Source organism: Gymnoscopelus microlampas, assembly GCF_963454915.1.
Source record: "Gymnoscopelus microlampas genome assembly, chromosome: 14".
Taxonomy (NCBI): domain Eukaryota; kingdom Metazoa; phylum Chordata; class Actinopteri; order Myctophiformes; family Myctophidae; genus Gymnoscopelus; species Gymnoscopelus microlampas.
In genome coordinates, this window is record NC_139951.1 from 25965548 (window position 1) to 25991319 (window position 25772).

Below are 25772 nucleotides of genomic sequence, written 5' to 3' on the forward strand. Positions count from 1 at the left end.
ACACACACGTTGTAACAAGCCTGATCTGTCATTATTACATTGATCATCTCGTTTTAATGCGAGGAGGACACAAGAATACGGCAGCGTTTCATGACATTTGCTCCAATATGAGCAGCACAGGCGCTTAATTCCCACCCTTTGTGTCATGATGACATGTCTCTTTTCAACGCAACATGAGCGCCAGTTGTGGTGTGTGTGTGTGTGTGTGTGTGTGTGTGTGTGTGTGTGTGTGTGTGTGTGTGTGTGTGTGTGTGTGTGTAGTGGACGCAGAGCTTTGAAGCTATGCTTTTTTCCCTTCCCGTTATTCTGGATCATCAGTCCCTCTTTCTTTTTTCCCTTCTTTTCTTCCTCCTTTTCCCTTATATATATAGCCTATAATATAGATTTTTTTTTGTCATTGACAATCTTATCATTCCCTCTGTTCTTGCATCCGAAGGGCCTATGGGGCTGATGTCATGGCTGCTGTGCCACAGACATGGATGGATAGCTATATAATTTCTGAATGATTCCTGCTCAAATTGCACATATAAAATGTCCCTTGAGCGAGTGATTATGCCTATAGCACGGATACACACCAGACACTTTAAAATGTTAACATTTGTCTTTAAAACTAGTTTAATGGAGATGGATGCGGCGCACTGTGCCGCAAATGCCAAGCCCATTTCTCATGTGATATTATAGTGGAGGCTGGTTCTGTTCATACAAGCTGCATGCAGCGTTGCCAGATTTTGGGAGAGAAATAAGCAACCAGGTCTATGAAAATTTGCCCCAAAAGAATCAACTATAAAACCTATATACATTGGCTATTTGAAAATGGCCGATCTACAAGCTAAGGCATACCAAAACGCTCGCCCCAAAACACAGTCGCCCCGGGGCAAATCTGGCAGTGTTCATCTGGTATCAGTGGTGCAGTGCTCATTGCACGCAGTACCATGGCGTCCCACGAGTCTTTTGAGCAGGAGCATGCGCACACATGCACGGAAGTGCACACAAGAATGCAGTACCATGGCGTCCCACGAGTCTTTTGAGCAGAAGCATGCGCACACATGTACGGAAGTGCACACAAGAATGCGTTCCACTCGATTTGTGCGCCAAGTAGGCCTACCCACCTGGCTACTTTGCACAGCAGTAGGTCAGGTGTGCTAACATGTTTGATATAGCCTATACCTCTGTAGTAGTGATGAGCGGGACGGGTTTTTTCATAACCCGCCCCACCCAACCCGCCACGGAACTCAACCCGCCCCAACCCACCCCGCGAACGGCGAACCCATATATAAATCTATGACTCAACCCACCCCACCCACGGTGGGAAAAAAAAGATAAGTATATACCCAAAGTGTATATTCAACTGTTTTATCGTTATTATTCTTATTCTTATTCTTATTAGGAATAAAGACAAAACAAGAGCATGTGATCTATAAAAAAAAATTGCGTGTGAGAGTGGCATCGACCCGCAACACCCGCAGCCTGCATAATTGCCTCGTCCGTCCACGCCGCAGTTTGACCCGAGGGTTAGGGGTCAGGGGTCGGCCCGCTCATCACTACTCTGTAGTAGTATCCGACCTTTCTTTCTTATGTTCTATAAATCAAGGCATTGTACACACAACACCACTGACCACTTTCTTAACACGCTGAGGAAGGCTTGACGGCGAAACGCAATTAAGTAAAAAGTACCAGAAGGTTTGTTATTTTAACTGGCAGTCTTGACTTAGGGGCATGATGGTCCGGTTGAGGGGGCGTCGCCCCCCTCACGCCTCCCCTTGACGCCAGGCCTGATTGCACCACTGCAGAACTGGTATTCCTAAACGTAACCTCAGTAAACTATGCCTAAACCACCAATTTATGTCCCCTTGGCGGGGACATAGATTGGTGAAGCAATAGGAAGCGTCGCTGGTACCGAGCGCAAGGCTTTGGATCCGCCCTTCAAGACCTTCGATAGGGCTGGCTGGCTCCTCCAGTCTAAACTATGCCTAACCCTAAACTTATTTCTAGCCTTATATATCTTCAGTAAAACAAATACAACAATACAAAAACCACTGGTGCGCGAATTTCTTTTTGGAGGTGAGTGTGTTTTGGGGTGAGTCTTCCAGTTACCAAAAAGAAGCCCAAAGTCGCTTATAATAAGCAGACATGGCAACACTGGCTGCGTGCAATGTTGTCGCTCCGTGCATGCTGTAGAATAGAATGCACGGAGACAGCCATTGCATGGTGCATCGGTGCTGTTCTTATGACAGAATGAATGACACACTCGCAGGCTCGCAATTCGCAAAGAATCTGTTTCAATGGAACCTATACATGCACTTTTACTTTAAGAAAAACTAAAACCCATTGACGTTTTTTTGGGGCATAGTCTAGACAGACTCCATTCACTAATGAAGGGTCGCAATAAATTGCTTGTGCTGCTATAACTGGTGGTTTATAGAATTGTTAAACTGTTTTTTTTTCTTATATTTTTTTCTTCGCCTTTTCTTCTTTTCTTCTGTTTTTTTTAACGGATAAGCAAAGCCAAGTCTGCATGGGTTCCATTTCCTTGCCATGGACACACCTCTCTCTCCCTTCTCTCCTGTGTTGAGAAAGCAGTGCACTGGGACACATTGCATGCCTACATTGATTTAAAATGTGTATTTTATTTTTATTTATTTTTCTAAGAAGGGTGCAAGTCCTCAGTGCCAATTTAACGTGTAAGATTGTAAACATTTAACCAAATTGACCTAGATGTGTACACTCTCAGAGTTAATGGATAAATGAACACTGATGATTTTACAGTGTAGCCTACTCATCTCAGACTTTCCCCTATGAGATGTTTTAATGTTTTGATAGACACAGCCCTACAAGTTTCTACACTGCTTCTGGTATGTGCTGATGGCCTAGAAGAGTGCTCTGGTATGCACATGTAGACTATATGAGGTGTGCTCCTCCCTCCCTATACAGTATATGCTGACAAGAGGAGTACCACTTAATTGAACTTGAATAGTTCCAGGTTAATTGCATCTACCAGAATAGCATGCCTTAGGTTGGAGTGAACAAATGTCATTTTCATTTAAAAATATTTGTGGAAATCAGACTTTCCTTAAATAGGTAAGCTAACATCTGTAACCCAATACTTAGTATGGACCTAAATGGATTAAATGAATTGAGTTCAATTCGATGAACTGAGTACAAAGGACCCCAATGGAAACAAGCCATAGGCTTTCTTGGGTTTAAAATCCTCTTAGCAGACCGTGTATTGAACTGTACTTTCCTGCCCTTTTTTTGCAAACTGCTAATTAAGTATTCAATCAATCCATCAGTCAGTTTGAGGACTCTGTTCATTGGCTTAATGTACTGGACTAAATTCTGCCAATACTGTATGTGTCTTGAATGGCATAGCCTAAAACCCCTTGGTAATATGAACTGAATCCACTCTGAAGTTCCAGGCTAAAGGTCAAAGGTCTTCATTGTCTGGGCCCTAGGGCTTTTCAACACCCTGCCTGCAGAGATTAGATTGGCAAAATAATCGTTTAAATCACTTCTATGCATTATTACAGACAGACTTTTATATATAATATATTTATTTACTGCATTTTCATATACGGTAATTGCATGGCTATAACCCTGTTTATAGTCAGTTTCTGGCTAAAATATTTTGCAAACTTATGATTGATTTTATCAAATAATCTTGACTTTATGATTTTATTAAACAAATCTATCCAATTCTAGAAAAATCTGTGTTTGTGTTGCACACGTTTGGGGGTCATTGCTGGGGTCTTTGATAGAACTGCACTGGGAACAACCTAGACTTAGTTGTCGTCAAGACAGCTAAGTCTATGCAGCTCAGAGAGGCCTGTCTGATTGCATACTCTCATTAAGTGGAAGAAGAAATACCACAATGGGTTCTAAACAGCATTATTTAATGTACTTAATTGGCACCATGCTGATAGAGGAGTTTGGCTCATTGCACCAACAAGGCTTCATTACAGTGCAAGACAAGGGTGTGTGTTGCGGATAAGATCGTAGCTGCAGGCCTTGTGTACATATTGGAACATGCAGCAGCTGCAGTGTCTGGGGCCATTACTTAGCAGGATGTGCCATGGCAACACGAGAAGAATTCCTCATATGTGGCTTTCGTGCACCTCAAGATTCTACACCCAAGAATGTGTTCATGTGTGGGATGTTTTAACTGGGGAGTGTCCTACAAATGCCTGCAAATCAGAAAAATAACAATATTCTATTAGGCTGATACATCCTTATAGCTTAGTGTCAATAGGGGCGTGGCTGTACATCCTGGAGTTGTGAAAAACAAAGACGGAAGACATTCAAGCAATGTAAGCACCAGGCCTGACGATTATTGAGCAAACATGTTTCCGAACTACCGACACTGCCATCAGACGCCGAGCAAGCCACGCGCAATCCGCTCTGGAGGTTGTTTTATGCCGAGTTCTCGGCATGGGAAAATGGAGGCCCATTTCACTGTTCATCCTCAGCCCCCTCTAACTGCTGGGGCGGACACACACACACACACACACACACACACACACACACACACACACACACACACACACACACACACACAGTAAAGGTAGAGCGAGTATGAGCCACTTCTCTGGCTCTCCCTGCCTGAGGATGGGAGGCAGGGAGTGTGCAGAGAGGAGGGAGTCGGTGAGGAAAGTAGGTCAGAAATACAGAAGCAGTCAAGCATGAGGGCAGCATCCCGTCTCTACTAAACTACACTCAGTGACACTAGCAATGGGGCAAAACCAATTTAATTACAATTTTTCACTCTATTGCAACAGCAAGACATATGCTTCCCTAACTAGCACCCCCCCAGTTGGATTTTAGCTAATTATTGTGTTATTACTTAATTTAATCCATTCCTGTTCACTGTCCTGCATCTGAGTGGTCACTCACTCACTGACTCATTACTGTTTCTGCTGGATGCACATGCAGTCACTTGGCGACGCGTGCCAGAAACCTCTTGTGGTTGCTTTTAAGGGTAATAGGTTTTTTGACCAGTCAGTGCCCTCATTGTATTGCATTACAACTTGCATTCAGGGGTTTCTTAAAAACTCACACACCCAATCTGATAAGTCAGGGAAATTCAGTATCTTATTGCATGCTGGTTCTGCTGGAACTATGTCACTACTCTCTGTGTTGACCGCATTCCTTCCCGAGCCATCTGAGCAGTTTGTTTGAGAGTCGAGGTCCGTGCCAAAACAATATTTTCACACGCTCCTCAGAGCCACAAGCCACATCAACAAACCTTTGAGCCCCCTTCTCCCTCATGAGGCAAACAAAGACCACTGTCATGCTCTTGTTATGTTTTTTATGGGGCAGGTAAAATGTGTGTGTGTCTGTGCGCATATGTTTGTGTGCATGTGTGTGCATGTGTGTGTGTGTGTGTGTGTGTGTGTGTGTGTGTGTGTGTGTGTGTGTGTGTGTGTGTGTGTGTGTATGTGCGCGCGCGTGCATGTGTTTAAGTGTGTTTTTGAGTGTTCAGTGCTATAGCAAACCACTAAAGATGGTCTTCTGATCCAATCTAAACCCCAACATAATGCACGACACCAAGATAATATCTTCTTATTACAAGCATATTATGCTTGTAATCGTCTTTTGTTTTGTTGTTATGTAATAACAGATAACATGGCTTGATGGCATGGGACATATACAGCAACGTTTTCCCAGCTATTCCCTACAAAACATCCCTGGTGATCAAGCTAAATGTTACAGAAGTTTCCTTGTGTTCTTTAACGTAACCGTGATATGCAGCTACATGTGGTTATCAAGCTAAATGTTTCAGTAGTTTCCTTGTGTTCCGTAACGTAACCGTGATATGCAGCTACATGTGGTTATCAGATAATGACTGTTATGGCTCTTATCAGCCTTGAGTTTGTTTGCCATCAGCTCTGAGTCTCGGTGCTCCTGGACGCAGAGTGTGAGCTTTCTCTTAGAGGGATTGTTTTCTTTGGCATGCGCGCTTCTCTGCTGTTGTTTGGGTTCTGTCATGTGTAATGCTACAATGGGTGGTTTGTCAGGGGGCTCAGTCGACTACTGCGAGATTGGACCATTCATTAGAGTTTCTATGGGACACACAAACATTGTGCTACCTTTGCCAGTAGAGTTCGAGTTATCTTCTGTCCGTCCGTCCGTCCGTCCGTCCTAATGCCATTATGGATTTATGTTTCTATTAAGAAAAAAGGATGGGCTGTTCAGGAACCATATTTAAAAAGGTGTGTGTCTCATGGTGTATTTCTTCCGGGGCATAATGACACTCTCTGAGGTTTCCTAGGAGTTTGCGGGGGTTGGCATTGTGTGTCCCTGTCATGGCAGATGTGTGTTTGCATGTTGAATGTTGAATGTTTAAACATCCCAAGGTCAAGGAGATATGCAGGTGCAGCGAGGGAAGGTCACACAGCTGAGCCAAGTGTGTTTTCTCACAGTGGGTTTTTATTGGGACGGGTAACCACGGTAACAGTTGAGGCAACGCTCACAATGAAGAGATAACCGAGGCAGGTGCTGCTGTCATTATCAGTGCATGTTGCTCTGCAGGCACTACATTCACGGCTGTTTCATAGAATGGAAACACTTTGAATACAGCTAATTTTAATAGATGCCAATTTAGTCAATTTGCGTACATTTAGGTTTTGACTAAATTCCAATGGGTCAATGCTGACTTCATATGGAGCCTCTGAGAGTGGAAGCACAGTCGTTTTCATATGGCAATATGAAACTATAGGTCAGAGGGTGGAGGTAAATCACGATGCAAACGCTGACCTGTGTGTGTGTGTGTGTGTGTGTGTGTGTGTGTGTGTGTGTGTGTGTGTGAGAGAGAGACACAGAGAAAGAGAGAGAAAGACAGAGAGAGTTTATGTGCATGAGAGAGCGGCAACAAAATAAAATATGATTCAAAACAGAAAATCTGCTGACGTAACCACAGGCTTTGAATTAATCTTATATGTAATCCTCTTTTTTATGAGATTTGAAACCTTTCACATCAAACTAGTTGACTGCACATGTGTTCCACCCTCAGCATCCATAGGGTGTGACTCGATACAAGAAAAAATAAAAATCTTAATTATCCATTTAATCTCAGCCATAGCTGTACATTATTCATTTTGATTATGGATACCGGTTATTGTCATTTCTTTGTATTTTGAAGTTATTTTGTCATATCAGCCCTGTGCAATTTCTGTTTACAAAACCTAAAAGCCAAACAGAAATGCATATTTATTCTATTATATATTATATACATTTTTAATCTATTTTCTTGACTTTTCATGCCATGTAGCACTTTGAGATTTGTGTCAAATATAAAGTGTTTAAAATCAAATGTATTATTATTATTACTATTAATTATCTATTAAACTATTAAATAGTTAATTGCAATTCTTTGTTCGCCAATTAATCGTCAACTAAAATGTAATGACCATGACACAGCAGGGATGCAATGCACATGGGCAGTGCGGACTATTTTTGTCCATAGTCCTGTAACTTGAAGATCACCCCCACACGTCAACCATATAAATAACTAGCTTTCACAGACACAGTGTCTGTTTACATTTAGCTGCTAGCAAACTGAGTTTTGTAAGCCGGAAGACAAAGGAATAATTTATTATGCAACAATTATCGTTTTGTCCTTAAAACCAGGTACACTATTTTTGAATTATTGCGTAGAACTGCAGATTTGTGAAGTAGTCCTATTTCAAACCAGCCACCCGACACTCTCTACAGAACACGTGCTGGACTGACAGTTTTTAACTGTCTGTCTAACTGTGTGGTGGATGTGGTTTATTTACGTCGCTCCGGTTGTGCTTTTTTTGTAGCCTGACTTACGACCGGCAATGGATCAGCACCAGGACCACATGAACAACGCCCCAAACAGCCATAGCACGGGAGACAGCATGAGTGCGTCCTTAGCTGGCATGACCATCAACGACCTGCACCACCAGGAGAATGGAGTCCAGGCGGCCCATAGGAGCCCGGGAGACGGTCCAATGAAAGGTCAGAAGTGCATTAAATCTGTGTTGAACTGAGAGGTCAAACATTGGTAAGGCTCGGGTGGGGGGAGAGTAAGAGTACAGACGATGACATGATCTTGATGGGAATACAAATAGCATCATAGGCAATGTGTTGTTATATACTTCTGCACAGTTTATACAGTACATACAGTAGCAGCATCATAGCATTTATGTTGCCAAAGGTATGAGTCAGCGTTCCGGTGATGCCAAAAAAAGTGGATGTCTTTGGAAGCGTTTAAACATCCACACTGCAGTCCTTCACTGTCTCAGTAGTCTGTATTGAGTTGGGGAGAATGCTGAGGCCTACTGTGCTTTGTTTTAATCCCTTTTACATAAAGGATACAAGGCATGCTTGACTGGCCCTCAGTCCCTGACTGCAGCTGCACTCTCTGCGCTGTAATCCAGTCATCTGGGTCAGGCCCTAACGTTCCCTCTCTCAGCATCCACTGTTAGCTACCAATTCAGCTCACAGACAATTAGGCTTTCAGTGCATCGTTTTGATAGTTGAAAGGGGTATTAATTGTAAAAAATAAAAAAAGTAACAGCAAAAAAAGCAAATTTATGACGAGGACACAGTCTGGTAGGATCACCGTATGCACAGGAAATGGACGCAGTTAATAGAGAGATGCTTGCAGCTGATACGACAGCAATCTATATCAATGGACACTGTTGTATCAAGACATAAATATGACAATGATAACAATCTCTTGTCTCAATCCCTCTTATCCTAATCGTCCATATGGCTAATTAGTACGTAGCTTAGCATTCCCTAGCTTACAGCCTTCACTAGTGCACTCTTTCTCCCCATTACATCTACTGCTCAGCCCACACGCAAACAGGAAGGCGTGCACAGAGTCAGGTCCCTCCAAACAAACAAACAGCAGATTTTTCAACGGTGCACCACATAGTGAGTATTATATTTACCCCTGATTGAGGCCTTAGAAGATGTGATCTTTGAAATAGAGTTGATATTGAATGTGTTTTGTAGCGTAGAAGTCTTTGTGGGTTAGTTGCATAGACCTGAATAATTAAAGCAAGGGGCAAAGAAAGTGGCTTTCATGAACATGAACATTTTACTTGAGTTACTTCTGAACCATGGAGTCCATGAGTGAGATACGCAGTGTTAAAATGTTTGTTGCATTCACTTTCACCATTCAGCTTAAGTTTGAGCATACAAACTATGGTAGTATGTAATAGTATGTAACGTTTTGATTTCATTCTTCCTTTTGTGCTGGAAAGCATCATCCTTCTATTTAAAACTAGATCAATTGTTTACATACTGTACGTATATTTATAACAATTTCGAAGTCATGTCTGTGTCTGGGTTTCAGTAGTGATCAGTAGTTGAAGACTTAGCACTCACCCCAGCTGATGAACTCTTCAACAGTTTATTCATGTTATGATTTAAATCGTAATAATACAGAGGTAAAGGTTCACCTTATTCCCCAAAACAGAGCTGGTCAAAGTATTCACAGTAAGCTCGGATTTGGAGTCTAAATAACAATGGCCATTTGCAAAGTATTAAGTCTTTAATAAAATCCTTTTTTATTCCATTGTGTACAGCGTCTGTTGGTGGGAATGCTCAATTGAAAACTGGCTATGGTGGACCGCACCAAAGCCGCCTCTTTATTTGTCTGGAGGTGTACATGTCTGTCAAGATTACCCCAAATCCTGACCTGAACCTTACCTTTAATTCACAGCGGAGAGCTCAGCGCTAAATGAGGATGTGGTTACAGCAGTGTCTGAGCTCTCGGAACAAGAGAGCGCCCACTGCAGTGAGGAGGTGCACCCTGACACCTCTGGGGAGAAGGAGGTGCCACCTGGTATGCCCCCCTTCCTCCACTGTTTCCATGCAGCTTCAATGCCAAAGACAATTTTTTAACAACTATTCTTCACTTTTAACCATTATTTGGCACATTTCAGTTTGTATGCAATACATCCGATAATGTTTCAGCATCTTTTTTTTTTCCTTCTCTCTTTTAATTTACAAAATAATATTTCTTTATTTCAGAGACAGCTAGAGAAATGTTCGCCTTGGTTTGCATATTTTGTGTTGTCTCACAGTTATCTTTAATTTTTTTCAGCTTTAAAATTCTAATTCTCATTGCATGTCTTCCATTGGTGATATCAATGCATTTCTTGACTCTTTGCCATTACAAATGTTTCCCAAACAACTTCCATTGTTGGTCTAGTATTCAGGCAACCTTCAGACCTTCTCAGTGGGTTCGTATTGGAGAAGTAGATATCATGAACAGGGGTTCTCAATTATTTTTCCATTCCAAGACCCCCAAATAGCCATAGCCTTTGGCTGTGGCCCCTCCATTGTGAAATGGCTGTAAAACATCAACAACGTGTCACATGGATGGAAACAGTGAAATGTTCGATTTTTATTCTTTAATTTTTTTATGTGTGAATTTCTTTTTGTATATTTTAACAATATATGACGTAATGAATTAGAATTTATGATTTTGTTCCCCCCTCTAATTTTCTCTTCGTTTCCAATTGGCCCCCCCGGTGGCCCTCAAACCTGTGAACTAACAGACAATAATGTCTCTCAAGAATCAAGGTCATAATAGTTATTGGAATTTTTCATTAGTTTTATTTTAATTTTGTTTTGACTTCATGTTTTCAAGTTAACTATAATAATCCTGATAAGAATTAGCTACATTAGCGCCAGTGTGAGACAAACTTATTATGAATAGGGAGCAGGATAGCCTGTCCTGAGGATGAGGAGGGGGGGGGGGGGGTGCAGCAGTTTGAAAGGGTTGTCTGATGTTTTAAACAGATCCCGAGTCCCTGGACATGAGAAATGCCACAGGAATAGAGAACATGGCTGACCCACCAGAGCAGACACAAGGTTAGGAGCCACAGCTGTGATTGCAAACTAAGCTATTTTGGATAAACTTAACATAGAAATGTCTGTCACACTCGTTGGCCAGACTTTTGTAGGATTTCTCAATGTTGGCTTTTGTTTTTGTGCATTACGTTTTAATTTTAAGTCTTCAGACCAGCTGCAACTGTAGCCTGTGTATCTTCCTTTTCTGCCGTGTCAAAACAGTATTCCATTTATCCTACAGCAGAGGCAGTTGAATCATCTGCAGAAGAAGGTGCTATTGGGTCTGATCAATCAGAGGCAGTTGAATCATCTGCAGAAGAAGGTGCTATTGGGTCTGAGCAATCAGATCTAGAGAGTGTCCCATGTGAAGATGAGATGCAACCTGGGGCCTGTGGTGAGAGTGAGGGTCAACCTGGTATGCCTCTTTCCCAGCACTTGCCTTTTTTCACGCTGCTCGAGTTGAAAGTATTCTTTCAGGCATGGAGTAGAATTTATTTTGGGTTTGTTGACTAGTTGAATTAATGAATCAATCTTATATTCCTTTTTGTTTTTATTAGCCTGTTGTTATTTTTTTCGGAGCCATTGCAGTTTTGTGTGCTTTGAGCAGTGAAACAGACAGATCCCAGTCCATTTGAGCACTCTGGTCCTTTCACAATACCACAGTCCACATGCGTAATACCAGAAGGAAGAGGTGCATTTAGTTAGGCTTGGTATTGGTATTTCAGCATGAAACAAATGACTACGCTACAGGGTGACTGATGATCTGTGGGATCTGTTAAACAGATCTAGAGCTCTGAGGCACGGCAATTCCCAGAGTAATGGAAAAGCCAGCTGAGGCACCAAATGAGGCACCAGGTTCGGTGTGGCGCTGGACTACATGTAGGACTTGAAAGGAAATCATGCGGAAGCCTCAGCGCCATCTGACTGCAATGTGTCTGCAATGCTTTGCTTTTATGTTTTGGGATGATGTATCGGTCTAACATGTTCTTAACCTTGATTTGCTGTGATGTTAATTTGTGCATTAACCATTATGATAGACCTGACCTTGAATGAGGGACTTTTTTGATTTTCTTTGCAGTGCCATGAGTTTGTGAAGCAGTCATGAATGAAAAGTGTTTTATAGTGATAACTGAATATCCTCTCTTGTTTCACCTCCCCCCCACATGCACATCCCGCCTTGCCGTGTTTAAACAGCAACTGGAGGAGCTGCTGCTGCAACAACAGGTACTGTATTAAGAGCTGCCAAGACTGTGTTTACTTATTATATGTTTTTTTTTTATTGAATACTTTATTAGTCAGACAGCACAGAAGTACAGAAAGACAGTAAGGCTAAAAGGATAACACAAAAAAGTCCTGGGGACTTGTTCCCATTAGTTGATAGATGATTTGACATCTTGTGAGATGTGCTTCACATAATTATTTAATTGTAATAATTTAATAATTTAATTCATCCTATTATTATTTATTTTGAGTTAATTTAATGAAACAACACATGCATCCAAATTTAGCTTTGGTTCATTGCTTGAGATGAAATTTAAATGTGATGTTTTGATCATGGATAATCCCATATATTGCATGGAGGCAAATCAACCAGATTAGATATTACATTTGGAGCACAATTTACAATGAAAAAGCATATTTCATTGCTCTGACTGCACATTCACTGGCACTGATTAGCATCAACGTCATTTTCCTCTGTTGACTTTCATCCATTGGTGATCCATTATGTCCATTAACTTTCACTTTATTTTGACTACATTGAGTTCATGGCCTTGCATTATCACCTTTTCATCATTCAATCATAATTTGTTTCTGTTCACCTTGATGGAAAACAGTTTTAAAATGTTCTTCATGGACATCAAGTGCAGTTTCGCTATCTTCTTTGCTTCTTGATTTATATTCAAATTGGGGGAGATGGAGGCGAGTGCTGTGAATGTCATCATTAATCTGCTTTCCAAAAAAAAAAATAGCTAAGCCTGGTACTGGGGTCTTCAGTGAGTTCCCTTTTGTGGCTGATGGATCAAAGCAGGCCTTAGATGCAGCTCATGGGAGAGGCATTGACTTCATGAGCATAGGAGCTTCCTGCTCCCCAGACTCTGGAAATGACACTGCTGTGTGCGTAGATGGGACAGAGGAAGGAGAGTGTGGAAAGAGGTTAACTGACTCTTTCTGGAATTCTGAAGACCTCGGTTCTGGGTCAGATATGAGAAGGGACCCTTCAGCCAGCAGGGGGAGCCCCGAATGGACCGGTGGGAGCGATTCCCAGAGGGCAATCAGCCTTGATGCATCTGAGTGCCTGTCGGAAACAAGTAACATGCCTGCCGCATCATTAGTCCGTAGCACAGCCTTGGAGGATCTTACATCAATAGGGGACAGAAGCATGCGTGTTGATCAAGGAGAGGATCCCACATACAGTGAGCACATGAAAGATGGACTGGCTGTTGAAAACACAATTCATGAGATGGTCCCAAAACCTTGCAGTGCACAGGACTCTGAAAATCCAGAGAGGCACCATTCCGACAGTCAGTCATATTCCTATTTTGATTCCAGCCTTAGTCATCACTCAGCGGATCTTCAGAGGGCGAGCGAGTCCCCACATAGCAATGGGAATGTTTCTGAGAGAGAGAGCATACTTAGAAAAATTCCATATGACGTAGTTGCTGAGAACAACGGTGACTTGACGTTAGACGCAGCCGGCCTCTCGACGCCCGACACCGTTAATGATTCTGAGACGAGCAATGCGGCACAGACCTCCAACTCATCTGAAGTCCAGAAAACGCCCCAAAGTTCTCCAGCGAGAAAGTCGCTGGTGCCGATCGCTGTCTTCAAAGGTCTGTTTGCTGTCATATTCACCAGTTGTGAACCAGTCCTCTTCAGTTATCTTCCTCCCACTTGTTTGATTTACCAAGCCAGCTTCTGTAATGTTATGCAGCACTCTTCCTCCGACATGCTCAGTGGAAATGATCTTTGACTCGAGGAGAAGCTTGTCGTCCTCTCTCCCCACTTTTTGCTTTTATTTTTCATTTCATCGGTCCATCTCGCTCACTATTCTATGAAAGGCCATTTCTGCCACTGAATACAATTAAAAAGACCTGAAATGTGAGGCTTTTTTCTTATCGAAGATTTCAGTTTATTCTCGTAATTATTACTTCATGGCTCAGAATTCTGACTTTATTTTCTCTCACAACGGTAAGGTAGGTGTCTGGCAGGCAACTGTAAAAAAAGAAAGAAAAAAAAAACCCTCAGAATTCTGAGATAAAAGTTAAAAGTACAAGAAAGGAAAATCAGAATTCTGGAGATATAAAGTTGCAATTGCAAGAACATTTTTAATGCCAATATATAAAATTGGAATTGCGCATGAATATACTCAAACATTTTATTCAGTGGTGAAAATGGGTCTTGCAAGCCAAGTTGGCACTTGATTTGTACAACCACTGTGTTGTACAGTATGTCACGATGCATGTTGCGTGCTCCACATCACCGACTGGTGATCTTTATTTGGTCTTCACTTTCCCATGCTGCAAATGTGCACACTAAATAATTAAATACTTGTCTTCTTGTATCTCACAAAAGGAAAAAAAAGGGTAGAAAATTGGTTTTGGATGCAAATGGACCACATGCTCAAATCATTATGCCTTCTATTTCCCTTATTTCCCATAGGTCAAGCAAAGGTTGAAAACGAGGCAATGGAAAAGAAGGTATGTGAATAAACAAATGAACATACATAATTCACATGTCATTTATACAGACTGTTGACGTGTCATTTCACCAAGTAGGCCTAAATCTGTTTCTTTCCTGAACATTTCATTTAGGATATTGTTTGTTTCATGATAGGTTGTATTAGAACCATTGTTTTTCACTCCATTTTCCCCCTCATGTAAAAAGACACAAACTGCCACAAAAACTAGACCCACCTCTTCCTTTAAAAGACCCTCCCCGATCACCAAAACCTGTGCCTCCTCTCGAAATGGCACCAGGTCAATACCCACTAAGGCCACCAGCACAGGGCCCCGCGTGAGTATCACCCTGACCTGCCCTGAAAGATGCCTGAGTGTAGATGGCCCTACTGTAGGGCTGTGTTTATCAATGCTCGTTTTTCCTTCTTCACAGACATTTGTTTGATCTCTCAAACAAGACTATCAAGTCTATCAAGTCTTGTTTGAGAGATCAAACAAATGTACGAATGCAACTTAGACCCTCCAGTGTTTTCTTTGTTCAACTAAAGTCAAATTTATGCATGTTGCTCACCCAAAATCTATTTTTCATTTTTGTCGGGCGACATGTCACATGACATCGCCAAAGCATAAATTGGATTTAACACACTAACCCAAGCCTTGTCCATGCATCATTAACCACACTTTTACACTACAGTAATTTGCTCATCCTGTTGAGAATGTACAAGAGACATGGTGTGATGATTGGTGTGAATATTCTATCCACAAGGTAGAATGGTACCTGGCTGCCATGCACTTGAATAACAGCAGAAAAAACAACTGCATATTTAACAGATACGTAAATCTAATTTATTAGGTTTTTTGGACAGTCATTTGCTATACTGTTAACTTTTTTTTTTTTTACAGGCTTCGGGTGGTGCGAGACCTCAAGCCCCAGGAACCAAAATCCCTGGAGTAAATCAGCCAGGTATGTACAGTAACTGTCACTTGAACATTGCCCTTAGGTAAAGAAAAAGAAGGAAAAAAAGAATTATGTATAACATGTCATGTTTTCTGCGACACAGCTAGTGCCAAGAAACCACCCACTCCAAAAAATGACAAAGGTAAAAAACAAACAGAATGGATATGAATGTGAGATACCACTAATAGGCACGCATGGCCTAGACTAGTTGATCACCAAAATGCCACAACCACAGTCTGATCAGGAAAGACCTTGATCAAACTTGGTCAGCTTTTTAGCACTATAATCCTAAGTGCTTTAATTAATTATTTATACATTGTTTGTTATAATTTCTTATCATTTCCTCCCTTTTTTGCAATGTCCCATAAATGACTCTTGAACCAACATGTTGCTTTGCAACCCATTTAAAGATGCCGCCAGTGGACAAAGCAGCCCTGGAAACCCCAAGTCTCCGGCTAGCCAAGCGATGTCCGGGAAGTCTGCGGTTGAGGTCAATAAAGTGAAAAAGGTGGCTGTGGTTCGTTCTTCGCCCAAGTCTCCTGGATCCCTGAAGAGCAGGGGTTCACCTGCTTCCCTGGTGGCTGCCGCCCCCTTGCCAGACCTGACGAACGTCAGGTCCAAGATCGGATCCACAGCGAATATGAAACACCAGCCTGGTGGTGGCAAGGTTGGACATGAGCAATTCAAGTTTTACTGCTTAAAGAAAAAAACGTGTAGAAAGAACGTTTATCAGAAATAAAGTTTTAGGCCTAATAATAATAACAGCCTAAATGATGTGGTAATTTGCACGGCTCATAAAGTGCTTTAGCCTACATAGCTGGATATGGGGGGGTAATAATACGATTATCAATCTGTAACATTTTCTTTCCCTTTCTGAGTAATACCAATTATTCTGTGTCTCATATGTCTCATACATATTCGCCTCACATTTTCAGTGACTCCCACGGTAATTACTTACTTCTGCAATTTACAGGTTAAAATTCTTGAAAAGAAGATTGACGTAAGTAGTGTCCAGTCTAAGTGTGGCTCCAAAGACAACATCAAGCATGTACCCGGTGGCGGAAATGTGAGTAACAGAACAGAGGGGTAAACGTTTCTAGCCTGGTAAAATGGGTTTTCCGAAGGGGGGGGGGGGGGGGGGGGGGGGGGGGGTTTACCAGGCTAAAACGTTTCACCAGTTTTCAGCAACATGCCTGGAATTACTGGAATATAAACCATGTTTATGTTTTCAAAATAAACTAGTATGTAAACTGTTATTCAGACTCGCTATTTAATTTCTAATGAACAATCCTATTCCTTCGCATTTTGCAGGTTCAAATCCTTGAGAAGAAGTTGGATTTGTCCACCGTCCAGGCACGCTGTGGCTCCAAAGACAACTTAAAGCACACACCTGGTGGAGGCAAGGTGAGGAACCCAGAAATAGATGACACAGCTTGAATTTGTATTTCACATGAATATAAAGAAGAAGCGTTGATTCATTTGCTTCATCTATAATAAGGTATTTCTGGGCTCAACTATCCCAAGTCTTAGGGATGGGAATAACGGATAGTTTTGAAACCGGATTGCCAACATCATTATCCGGTTTATTAATAATTAGTAAGGCTGAAATACAACCAGCTCAGTGGCCTTGAGTGTTTCTGCTCTGAGACTGGGAGGTCGGGGTTCCATCCCCGGCCAAGTCATACTAAAGACTATACAGTATATGGTACCCAATGCCTCCCTGCTTGGCACTCAGCATCAAGGGTTGGATTGGGGGTAAGTCCCTGCGACATACTAGTGTCATGTCCAGGGGGTACGTCAAGCTGCTAAGGAAACAGGAGATAGGCTCCTGACCTATGGGCCACATGGCTCTGGAAAGATTAGAAAACATTTTTTTTTATCAAAAATAAAAAGTTGATGTACAGTTGACCCACATAGCCGACCCCAAACAAAAAATGCATGTGTAGAAAAAACGGAAATCAGAAATAAAGTTTTAGGGCAAATAATAATAACAGCCTAAATGATGTGGTCATTTGCACAGCTCATAAAATGCGTTAGCCTACACAGCTGACTAACGGGGGGAAATCTGTCTGTAACATTTTCTCTCCCTTTCTGAATAATCAAATTGATTATCATGTCTCTCATATGTCTCATACACCGTCTCACCTTATATTTTCAGTGACTCCTAGGGTAATGTTTTCTTCCCTTACTTCTGCAATTTACAGGTTAAAATTCTTGAACAGAAGATTGACTTTAGTAGTGTCCAGTCTAAGTGTGGCTCCAAAGACAATATGAAACATGCACCCGGTGGCGGCAACGTGAGTAACTCTAGGGATTAGCTCAACACAAGAATCTTGAGTATCTCTACTGCAGAGACTCTGCAGTTATGTTAACCAAAAACCAACCCTTGGTAATAAATACAAACAAATAAATAAATAAGCAACAGATCTCCGCACCCCACATCCCCCACAACAATCCTGATTTCCTGGTCAGGTCTCACCTCCCTTGAACCGCTTGCACATCCTTCTAAGCTTCAGTTCCTCTCTAGCATAGGTCCTCATTTGCAGCTCTGCTGCCATTGGTTTGCTCTGGGATAACAGTCTCTTTCCCTACATGTGCGCTTTTTCCAGGTACAAATTCTTGAAAAGAAGTTGGATTTAAGCAATGTGCAGTCCCGGTGTGGATCCAAAGATAATATAAGACATGTAGCTGGTGGTGGCAATGTGAGTAATAACTACAGTGTGAACCCACAGCTACCTGCAGTAGCTTGCCAAAGTCCTTCCCTACTGAATGCATCATCAACAAGAAGCAAGATGTCAGACACTACTGCACGAAAAGCCCTGTCTACTCTGTTCTGCCCCTTTTCTGTGACCACAAAGCTCCTACTACTCAATTCCCACTATTAATACCTCCTATTAATATTTACCGGCATAAAGCTTATGAATGTCATGAGCATTACACACTTTCACCTACAGTAGGATAACCCTAATACTGTATGTTGTAGCTAGAGCAACGGGTCACTTTCTCTTTGTAAGTATTGTGTTCTTAACACAATTTGTATCTTGGTTTTAAGCATGTTTGTTTGCCTTTTACCTACTCAAGATAAGCTGAATATGTCAGTGTTCTGCAATGACACATGATCAGTGCAACGATGAATGAAGTGTTGCATAATGCTCATGGTATAGGCTTGATACCTCATGTCTACATTCATACTGGTCAGTTTTGGTGTGATTGGTGGTGGTAAATATTTATCATCCAACTTGCTGCTACAATAACATGCATGACTACTGTGTGAAAGTCTTTGTCGTCGTCGTCCCCCCCCCCCCCCCCCAAAAAAAAATAGTCATGAAAATATTTTTTGACATTTAAAAAAAATCATAATAATGCAATCAGCTAGATATTTGTCATAACTCCTGTTGACAACTGAACCAAAATCCCAACTGTAATTGTTTTGAAGAGAAGTCTCTTTGCAGAAACAAAGAGTCTCTGTCATCTGGCTCTCCACTGAGCTATTTTCTATTGTAGTGAACAAGAGAGGAATGACCTCACTTGAGAGAGACAAAGAGTCTTGTGTCAAGAGACCATTCATCACAGGAGACCCTGTGATGAGCTCATCAGGTCTAAGGTTGACGTCAGAAACTGCAGTCAGCAGTCAATCCAGTTTGATCATTTTAAAAAATCTATGTTTTATCTGTATGTAATCTCTTAATCTGAAGTTCTAGCAAAGCGAGTAAGCTTCATGTTAGGTAGCACACATGCTTTTGTTTTTAGCATTTGTATTGAACTCTGCGAGGTATTTTGAGCTGCAAGGGTTGTTGGGTAGTAGAGAGCAGACAAGGCAGCGCTCCATAGTATGGTCTGCTTCTCCAAACAGGTGGTTGGCCAGTCTTTTAGCCCCATCTGACCAAAGCAGCTTTCAATCGTTCCATTCTCTTTCTCAGGCGGTTGCGTATCTTCCACTAAACCCATGGTGCTTCTGAGCCAGAAGCACAGGGGGGGATTCCTTACTGAATTAGAACAGGGGTCACTCGGAATCTTTTCCAACCAGCCCAGGAGTTTGGTTTCTTCTTGAGACGTTGTTAGGGGCTGGTTGATGTCCATGGAGGAGGCGGCGTTCATCACTAATAGCTTTGGGCATCTCGACTCGGGTGGCAACTTCTCATCTGATATCAGCAGTAGCAGGGGCAGGTTGTTTGTGTTGGTGGGTTTCAAGCAACAAGTGATCAGGCTGGCAGCAGGTGTTGCTCAACGGTGGGTCAGGGGGTCACAGACTGAAAAAAGAAAACCCATGGGTTGATCTCCATTTTGAGTTAGATAGATTGGGCATTTTCTAACAGAGAAGCACCAATAAGGCGTTTAGGAATAGGTCTTTTGCCAACCTTTTCTGAAGGAAGCGGTGGTTGATGGTGTCATACGTGGCAGATAAATCAACAAAGATGGCTCCTGTCATCAATTCTTTCTGAAACCTATGCTTGAGTAAGATTCAGAAGTTGGCTTGTTGTAGATTTGCCAGATTGGAATTTGTCTTGTTGAAGGATGATGGCTGTTTCAACAACAGGGGCAAGCCTGTTAAGGACATCTTATATGGTTGGCATAACAGAGAGATCGGGCACAAATCCTTGCTTTCAGCCTTAATCCAGATTTGCTTGAAACCAATGGTTGTTTACTTTGTTTATGAGTATGATATCGGTGTTAACACATGTCTGTGTCCTACCATGTCAAGTGTTTAATTGTATGTAACCTGTAGAAAACTAACAAGGTCCCGTGGTGTGTATACACTAGTTCCTCTGTGGTTGCATGCAGGGCAGCTTTACCAGATGAAGATGTATCATCTTCACACCTCAGAAAGTAGTCCACTGAAAGGCTCAGTTTCTCCTCTCTTTATTTTCCCTGCACAGATTGCAATAGTTCACAAGAAGATTGACCTGAGCAACGTTCAATCTAAATGTGGCTCAAAAGACAACATTCGTCATAAGCCAGGTAAATAAAGAAATTACTACAATTGCTACAATAATATTTTCAAAGAATGATGCGACACGTTTTGAGCTTGAAGATCAGCTATTTTTGCTACTTTTGAATTTGAATCCTGAAAAGTAACAGTTTTGGACATGTGGCGTTTCCAACCGACGATATATTAGCATAAGCATCAACAAACTTTGTAATAAAGTTACATTTACAATTTACAGTCACACCTGGTATGTTGAATAGTTGCTATGTACCATCATCTTTTACAATTAGGTGGTGGAAATGTCGAGATCAGGAGTGAGAAAATGGATTTCAAAGTCCAATCCAAGATCGGCTCTCTTGACAATGTCGGTCACACGCCAGGAGGTGGAGGGAAGAGGGTAAGACATCGAAATACTCTCCAGATTCAAATCACTGTTATTAGCACTAGTATCTCTTGATTTTATTTTATAATGTTCAGCAAATGTTCTCTTGTAGCATGCCCTAAGCCTTTGCCTCTAGCCTATTTGGCTGACATTTCGCCAAATAGGCCACTTCTCTGTGAAAATCTCTCTTGATGATTACGCTCATAGCATGACAGTAATACCTATTGTATACTCCGGTGCGCGACACCGACGAGCTACCATGTATAAATCAGACCTAACAGTGCGAGTGGCAGATCAAACTTCGTCTCAGGGTTTTTGTCGCCTCAGTTTTCACTGAAATGCGATGATTCAATGACAAAATATGTGCAACACCTACGAACGTGCGGTGCCAGGCCTGCTAGGTGGCTTTGGCTGCCTGATTGCTTGCTCCCCTTCTCTCATCCTTTCCTTCCCAGAGGTTGTCAATCACTGCATGGTCTCACCCCTCAATCCCCACCCTGCTTATTTCTTTACATTTTTGTGCTTTTCTGTCATACCTAAATAATCGTCATCATACATCTCTGTTCATCTTTCAGTTATCATTCTTCATTATCTTTTATCATTATTATTTTCTATCATTATTGTTCAGAAAAGCTAGTTTATTTTTTCCAAACGTGACGTGTTGCATTTTGATTTCTGTTGACTCCATTACATGTATTTTGTTGCATGCTTTGGGGCTCCTCTGTAGAGAGAGAAGGGGAAAGAGGCAGAAGGGAGTACCTGCGACAGCCCCTCAAGTGGGGACATGTATGACCCTTCCCCTGCCGTAACCCCCCCACAGTCACCCCAGAACCCCCCCACACCCATCCTGATGAACCCCCTCATAAAGATTGAGGACTCCTGTAAGTACTGAAAAAGCTGTGTTCCGTGGTGTGCAGTCAGGCAGTTTGGCCAGGTAGCCAATAATGGTTTTCTGCATTAATTGTGACAGCAGCAACTTTACAATGGCAAGGCATTTTAATATATCTGTACATTTTAATCTAAATGTACATTAAACACCAAAAGACAGATTTGTTGTGTGGTAAGACATTTTTGAGCAACTGTGGCTTTCATTGGCTTGGAGTTTACAGTTTGTGTGTGTGTGTGTGTGTGTGTGTGTGTGTGTGTGTGTGTGTGTGTGTGTGTGTGTGTGTGTGTGTGTGTGTGTGTGTGTGTGTGTGTGTGTGTGTGTGTGTGTGTGCGTGCGTGCGTGCGTGCGTGCGTGCGTGTGTGTGTGTGTCAAGAGCTGGTAGTTGTGATGAATCCACACAAAATAATTACAAAGTTCTCTGTGTAATATGTGGTAAAAACAAAACAAACAAAAAAACGATTAGAGATATGATCTCCTGTCAAGATGAGAAAGCAGAAACCATTTTCTATTGTCAAGCACACCAGACAGCATGGCCTACCTTTTCCACCAGAGGGTGCTATAAGTCTCACAAATGTGTCTTTACTGGTTAACTGTCTGCAGAATAAAGAACAGAAGAATATCCCCAATCAAAATCTCCTGCCTCCTGTAAAGTTCTAAAGGGTGTTACACTGGAATTGGTGAACGAATGCTGTGACTCCATTTTTGCATTTCGTACCTCACCTCAAGCCTTCTCACATGAGAATGATGTTTCCTTGTTTGTTTCAAATATTTGTATTGAGAAGCACAGGATACAAATATAAATGTTCCTTTCAGGTATGTGGATTGCTTCCTTAGAATTATGTTTCCTGTGTGACATTTTTGTTTTGTTTTTTAGCATCAGATCCCATCATCATTTTTAAAATACATTTCTGGTAAAGTGACACCACATCTACATTTCATGTAAAAAAGCAACAAATCAGCCCTTTCTAACCTAACCAAACCATATAACATGCCCGTTTCAATACCAGTATCAACAGAAAAGGTGACCTGATATAACACCCACCAAATCATTCTACTCTGATCCCAGGAGTCACGGTATTCACACCAGTCCACCATATTCAGTGTAAACACTTGGTCAAACCCCCAGCAGGGCTCCTCAGAACCAGTGCTCATGTCTCATCCATCCGCATTCCCCCGACCCGCAGATTGAGAGCCACAAGCTGAGCTTCCGTGAGTCGGCCAAGGCCCGCACCGACCACGGCGCTGAGATCGTCTCCCTGGAAGACACGCCCCAACAGCTGAGCACCGTGTCCTCCTCTGGAAGCATCAACATGACCGACTCCCCGCAACTCTCCACACTTGCCGACCAGGTGTCGGCCTCCCTGGCCAAGCAAGGCCTGTGAGCGTGCTAAGTTTAACTAAAGCGAGGCCCCTCAGGCGCCCACACACCGTCACGTTATAGAGGAGTTGTGATGCCTTCCTCCGTCATTTCACAGGACCTTTTTTAATTTAGCTTACCCCATCACTGTTTTATCCTTCACTAACAATTTGAAAACTGTTGGTATTGTTAGAGGAGGCTGTAAAAAAGAAAGGGTAAAGAAAAAAAAAATAAGTAGGTCGAGCTACAGTGTTTCTTCTCTCTCTCTCTCTGTGGCCCTTGATCGCTTATCTGCCATTATTTGTACCTTTGTTTTTGTAAGTGTCCCTTTTAAGAGTTGAAGCCCCCTTGTAAGAGCGGAATCCCAAACTTTGCGGTTCTAGAATTTCTTTGGACATTATACCCTGGTAAATCTAATGTCCTATTTAGACTCATGCTCATGTCACAGTGACATGCTAACCCCCTTAGGAGAGTTATGTTTTTTCAGTGTGCAAATTATCTTTGATGGGCACCCCCTGATGGTTTTTTGATACATAGAAAACGACTTGGGAAACAGAGGGTGCATATTAAAGGGGTTCGCGATTTGTATTGAACATGAAACAAAGCTACAGGGTATGATGAGGAGAGGGGATGTGATGAATAGATGGATTAAAGTAGCGTTATCATGCTTTCTGACCTCACTGCTGTCTCGCGTGCCCCTACATCCACTGCACACCGAGGAATTTCAAAGGTGATCTTCTCTGGACTAAAAGCAACATATAGAATGACTGAAATAGAAAATAGCGGTTTGCGTTGGGCAGTTTTATAATTGTATTCTGTGGATATGCCATGTATTTGATATGGAGAAAACATTTGTAACGTGCCTGCTGCTGTCAAGTGTTAATTTATTTGTTATGTTACTGCTCTACTGTAAATGCGCTAAAGCTTGACTTAAGAGGTGGAAAAAATATATATACTTAGGCACTGCAAGTGTAAATGTCATGGCCAAAATATCCAATGTTTAAAATTAATAAGGAAGAGATTAGGTTTGGTGCGTGATATTCACAATTTCCATTATTAGTGATGACAGTATTAAAAGTCAGCTGTATTTATGTGAACTTACATTCTAATGGGCAGGGAGAAAAAAGTATGCTGTTCACTGCAATGGATCTGGTTACATTTATAATCTACATCCTGGCAAACATATTAATAGATATGAATTAATCAACTTGCATGAACGTGGCTGTGTTGAGAAGTTAATAGAGGAGGAATTGGGCACATGCATTGAAAAAGGATTAGAATTTTTGCAGGAGGAATTGGGCACATGTATTGATAAAGGATTTGGATTTTGTTTTTGCAGGAGGAATTGGGCACATGTATTGATAAGGGATTTGGATTTTTGCAGTAGGAAAGTCTCCCTCGGGTAAATGAGTACACTGAATTATTCATGACAGTGAATCCTATACATAAAACAACAAAGCTCATGTATTAATCTTAATTGCCTGTAGGCTGCTTAAGACCAAACTACATTTTCACATGGTTTATGAACTGTATTGCAGAATATAGTTTATAACCATGTACAGTATATATACAGTATATGTAGCTCTGGCAAAGTTGATGCAGCAAACTCTGAATTAATAAGTATTTTTTTCATTTTATGAATGTCACAAGGGCCTGGATTTAATAATGTAATGGCCCTGGGCAGAAACTAAAATATGCGCTCCTTAATAGAAACACTACAAATATACTTCAAATGAACAAAAGCATTACAATTACACCCCAGTGTTGGTCTTCCCTTATGATGATTCACCACTATTAGAAATCCTTTAATAGCTATCACAATACAAACTTCTTGCATGCACCTCATGTGAGAGGATTCACTCTGCCAAATCACTGTATATCCTATCAATATCTACTTTGTAAATGTCTTAGGATGGACATACTGAATATATTTCATAGACCTAGGTACTATTAGTATGTGGAGGGGGCAGATGGGAGATAATCTTAACCACTTAAACCCTCTATTGTTAGTAAAACGGACCTGAGTAACAACTGTACTTGGACCACTGTTAACCCGTCTACACCACATTTCCCAAAAATAGCCGATCTACAAGCTCCTCTGGCAGAGCCTCTGGCGAATGTTCCCCCAGAATAGGCATGCTGGTGTTCAAGTGGTTAAGGGTCAACTCTTTTCCTATAGGTGGCGATAAAGGCAAACTAAATAAAATGACTTGCATCCCACAATTTGCCCCCATGTGTATGTTTTACAACATATGGCCAAGATGTTAATATTCAGCTGAGGGCTCAGTAAAGAGCAGGCACGAAGGATATATAAGGGTGTGCTCGCAACACAATAATCTGCATGCTAAGTTCTTGGTTATGTTTTTTTCCATCACTAATAAAACGTTCACCTTAGAATGCAGGATGGATACGAGAGCTACAGTATGTTGTACGAGGGAGGTTAGTCCCAGTGCCGTTATTCAAGGTGACATGGTGTAAGGATATTGCTACGGGATGGGCTGTGGTTGTGATTTATTGGTTCTCTCTAATAGTGTAGTACTATTGGGAGAGGGTTTTGGGCAGTAACAAATCTTCCATCACCTTTTGGTTATTTTCTTTCTTTGATGCTGTACAGTTGTGGAAATGTGGTTGTTCTCGTTATTGTGGATTTTATCAATAACTGGTTTATGATGATTCTTGTTGCTGTATATGTGTATTTGAAAATAAACGCTATCAAATCACCCTCTGTACAAGCTGAAAGAGTGGTCTAAAT

General features: G+C 41.7%; 1 protein-coding gene across 16 annotated transcripts in view; it reads left to right on the plus strand.

The window, feature by feature from the left end:
* The window catches only part of LOC311059476 (uncharacterized protein), a 26408-nt gene extending 660 nt beyond the window's left edge, over nucleotides 1-25748 (plus strand). Inside the window, exons 2-19 of one of the 16 annotated variants that reach the window (XM_084077440.1) lie at nucleotides 7800-7977; nucleotides 9695-9817; nucleotides 10780-10851; nucleotides 11072-11245; nucleotides 12025-12054; nucleotides 14491-14528; nucleotides 14716-14844; nucleotides 15411-15471; nucleotides 15569-15607; nucleotides 15876-16132; nucleotides 16439-16531; nucleotides 16777-16869; nucleotides 17670-17762; nucleotides 18075-18167; nucleotides 20343-20424; nucleotides 20683-20789; nucleotides 21502-21655; nucleotides 22848-22989. In XM_084077440.1, coding sequence (XP_083933566.1) covers nucleotides 7818-7977; nucleotides 9695-9817; nucleotides 10780-10851; nucleotides 11072-11245; nucleotides 12025-12054; nucleotides 14491-14528; nucleotides 14716-14844; nucleotides 15411-15471; nucleotides 15569-15607; nucleotides 15876-16132; nucleotides 16439-16531; nucleotides 16777-16869; nucleotides 17670-17762; nucleotides 18075-18167; nucleotides 20343-20424; nucleotides 20683-20789; nucleotides 21502-21655; nucleotides 22848-22852 — 1803 coding nt within the window. In that variant the 5' untranslated portion in view covers nucleotides 7800-7817 and the 3' untranslated portion in view covers nucleotides 22853-22989. Of the gene's footprint in view, nucleotides 1-7508; nucleotides 7624-7799; nucleotides 7978-9694; nucleotides 9818-10779; nucleotides 10852-11071; nucleotides 11246-12024; nucleotides 12055-14490; nucleotides 14529-14715; nucleotides 14845-15410; nucleotides 15472-15568; nucleotides 15608-15875; nucleotides 16133-16438; nucleotides 16532-16776; nucleotides 16870-17669; nucleotides 17763-18074; nucleotides 18168-20342; nucleotides 20425-20682; nucleotides 20790-21501; nucleotides 21656-22847 lie in introns of those variants that run through there. The other 15 variants (XM_084077438.1, XM_084077430.1, XM_084077439.1 and 12 more) reach the window with 15 other exon arrangements.
* The last annotated feature ends 24 nt before the right edge of the window (nucleotides 25749-25772 follow it).